Below are 3,786 nucleotides of genomic sequence, written 5' to 3'. Positions count from 1 at the left end.
TCTTGATTTTGTTGCTTTTGTTGTTTGGGTGTTCATTCTGATGATCTGACCAATATGGTCAGCAACAATTGTATCCATGATTTTTTTTTAGATGTTGTATCCATGAATATTGATATCTATGAACAAGGAAATCTCACGGACCCTCCCAGTCAATAATAATTGTTTTTTGTATGACATGTGGACCCCGAGAGATGTATCGTCATACTAGTGCTCCAGCAAGGGCGGCAGTCCCCCGAGTTTCGCCGCGCCGCCACCTATCTCTGTCTCTCCCCATTCTCTTCTTTCTTTTCCCCTTCCCCATCCGACGAGCGCCGCCGCAAGGGCCGAAGCCCACCGGCCACGCCCACGTATTTTCCACCGGCCGTGGAGCAGCGCACACGGCCGGGGGGCGCAGGCGCACAGGAGGACCACGGACGGCGCGCGGCGGAGCAAGACGCCGCCGACGGTCGGCAAGCCGCGAGTACCGGACTGGAGGAGTCCACAGTGAGTTCCCCCTCCCTTCACACCTTCATCGATCCGATATTAGTGCTACACTAACCGAGGACATTTTAGCCTGATCTGACGCGATTGATAGAATAAGTACATTTGTGGTAATAATATCAGTATATGCTTCATGTTTGTATCGATCTAATTCCTCTGCCATGAAGCCAATGTACGCCATTTATTTACGTTTCCTGTTTTCCGATTTTTAGGTCTGATTCCTATTCGTGTTAGCACCAACCTTACTACTTCATGTGTTCTTGTAGGGTTGATATCTGAGAGCAAGTTTGCATGGCATCTTCTGAAACCAGCGCCGCACCGGCAGCACGGAGCTCAGATGTGGCTGGACATTCAACTCCAGATGCCACACCGGACACTAGTGCTGAAGAAGCATCACAAGGTGCCACTGATGGGTCTGTCAGAGTTGGCAATAAGAGAAGAAAGCTTCCATCATTCATATGGAGCGATTTCGAGAAACTGTTTGTCGATGGGGAATGGAAAGCCGAGTGCATCTATTGTGCCGAAATTCTTCCTGCAGAAGCTGCAGGTGGCACGTCACACCTGGAGGACCACCTGATGTCGTGTGCTGATTGGCATGCACTGGCAGCCCCACAGGAATCAAGGTTGTCAAAGGCTTTTGACGGCGGGGAAGCCGATTGGGAGGATGTTCTGTTTGATCAAGAGGTTGCCAGGAAACATCTTGCGATGATGATCTGTGCTCATGATTACCCTCTGTCTATCGTCAATCATGCGGGTTTTCGGAAACTGTGTTACGCATTACAACCAATGTTTCAGATGGTATCAAGAAATGACATTAGAAAAGATATTTTGGGTATGCATGCGGCCGAGAAGGATAAGATGGTGAAGTATTTTGCAGACTTTAAAGGTCGAGTCGCCATCAGTACAGACATGTGGACTGCAGAACATCAGAAGAGAGGTTACATGGTAGTCACTGCACATTTCCTTGATGAATCTTGGCAACTCAAGAGTTTTATGTTGAGGTAAAAAAACGTTCTTTTCTAATCCTTATAAATCTGAAATGCTTGTTTAATCATCGCAATCTGAGATGTTGCCTTAATCAGTGTAAAACTACCGTATCAATCTGAAGTGTTTACTTTGCATTTGTCTTAGGTTTGTTTATGTGCCTTGCCCACATAATGCTGCAGTCATATGTCAAGCACTGCATGAGTCCCTTGTTGAGTGGCATCTCGAGAGAAAGATATTGACGGTGACTCTGGACAATTGTATACCAAGTGATGAAGCTATGGAACATTTGCCAGATAAGTTGGATCTGAAATCTCTTCTATTGGAGGGTAAATATCTGCATATGCGCTGTGGTGCACATATGCTTAATCTGATTGTGAAAGATGGCATGGATCTCATGGAGAAGAGTATAGAACGGGTTCGTGATAGTGTTGCATATTGGTCAGCTACTCCTGGGAGACATGATAAATTTGAAAAAATGGCACAGACTCTGAACATTGAATACAAGGAAAGGTTGTTTCTTGATTGTAAAACCAGATGGAATTCAACATACAGAATGCTAACTATTGCATTAGAATACATTGAGATTTTTGAAACACTACTGGCGCAGTGGTGAAGTCCTCCCCACTTGTGCCAAGAGGTCCTGGGTTCGAACCAGCCTCTCTGCATTGCACTTTGCAGGGGTAAGACTAGGTTCCTATAATCCCTCCCCAGACCCCACCTTGTGTGGGAGCTTCTATGCACTGGGTCTGTCCTTTCCTTTAAAGGAACGCGAGAAATCATTTAGTTGTTGTCCAACCAAAGATGATTGGAAGTTTGCCAAGGAACTTTGTGTTAGGCTTAAAATTTACTATGATGTCAGCGAGTCATTTCCAGGCACTAAATATGTTACTGCAAATATGTTCTTTCGTAAAATATGTTGCATTCAGTTGGCAATACGGAGATGGGCTGCTAGTGACAGTGAGCTTGTGCAAACTATGTCTGAGGAAATGAAGCGGAAATTTGACAAATATTGGAAAGATGTACTTGATCTTATGTCTGTCGCAACTGTTCTTGATCCAAGGTACAAGCTTCATATGTTGCAAGCTATTTTTGGTTCTCTCTATGGAACGGAACATGCAGCTGTGGAAGTTGCCAAAATAAGGAAGTTAATGACTGATTTGCTGAAACAATATCAAGAAGCTGATGGGTTTGTGGCTACATCAGAGGCTGTTAGCAGTGCTGCTTCAGGAGCTGGTGGAGAAGATGACATTATGGACATATTTGATCGATATATGTCCTCACGGCCTACTATCGGTGCTTCTCCAGTGCAGACAGAATTGGACTTGTACTTGGAAGAGCAAATTATCCGTAGAATGCCAGACGAAGACATCATGACTTGGTGGAAGTATGGGGGTGCAAAGTATCCTACTTTGCAAAGAATTGCTCGTGATATATTGCCTATCCCTGCGTCAGCTGTGATATCAGAATCAGCCTTTAATACGAAGGGCAGACTGCTTAGTCCACATCGTGGCCAACTCGCGCCAAGCATGGTAGAAGCTATTATGTGTATGAAGGCTTGGTCCCGTGCTGACATGATTGGTAATTGATCCTCTTGAATTTCGATCGTTTGTTTACTTCACATTTCACAATAGCTATTTGTTCCTGAATCACTTGTATCTTTGCATTAGGGGACGGCAATTCGACCCTCTGTGCAGTGTTTCAGAGTGTTCTTGATGATGAAGAAGAAATGATGGTAACATATTACACTCCTTACACTGGATTTTTATATGCTGCAATGTTTGTTATTTTTATTTCCATGATTTTAATTGTTGTGCTTTTGATCTGTTCACTTCAAGGATGACTCTGAATCTATGGTAACCGAAGACTAGTCTGCCAAGAGGCGAAGAACCGAAGATGATGCCTAGAAGCTACTGTCGTCCTTTTATTTATAAATGAGAATTGCGATGCACTTTTGTTTGTCTCGCGGCTGTACTTGTGCTTATTTGATGGCGTGCGATGTCATTTTGTGAGAAGCCGAGACTGAGAATTTATGTGTTTGCCACTTGTGCTTCTTTGCTATTACCTGAAGTGCTAAATATTAGAATTGATATGCTTTTTTCTTTTCTTTTCTTCTGTTTATTGAGGTATTATGTATACGTGTTGAGAGGACCCGATGGATCAGGCATGGACATGGGCACAACTTTTTGCCCATGGGTTTTTCTTCCGTGGACGGGCAGAGAATGCCTTCATGGATTTATTTGGGTATGAATGCTGGTAGGGCCTTCCACTCCATTAGTTGGAAGCAGCAACTGATGCCATGGCCGACTGCATCAGGTGTTT

At 44.2% G+C, this 3,786-nt stretch overlaps 1 protein-coding gene across 1 annotated transcript; it reads left to right on the top strand.

The window, feature by feature from the left end:
• Positions 1–214: 214 nt before the first annotated feature.
• Positions 215–3,493, top strand: LOC123190787 (zinc finger BED domain-containing protein RICESLEEPER 2). Its single transcript, XM_044603513.1, has 5 exons — positions 215–483; positions 747–1,481; positions 1,612–3,045; positions 3,135–3,199; positions 3,303–3,493. Exons 2-3 carry the CDS (start codon positions 772–774, stop codon positions 2,078–2,080), a joined length of 1,179 nt encoding a protein of 392 aa, XP_044459448.1. The 5' UTR covers positions 215–483; positions 747–771; the 3' UTR covers positions 2,081–3,045; positions 3,135–3,199; positions 3,303–3,493.
• The last annotated feature ends 293 nt before the right edge of the window (positions 3,494–3,786 follow it).

This window comes from Triticum aestivum, chromosome 2A, assembly GCF_018294505.1.
Source record: "Triticum aestivum cultivar Chinese Spring chromosome 2A, IWGSC CS RefSeq v2.1, whole genome shotgun sequence".
Lineage (NCBI taxonomy): Eukaryota > Viridiplantae > Streptophyta > Magnoliopsida > Poales > Poaceae > Triticum > Triticum aestivum.
Note: the sequence above shows the minus strand (reverse complement) of the source record. Positions and strands in the feature narration are given on the sequence as shown.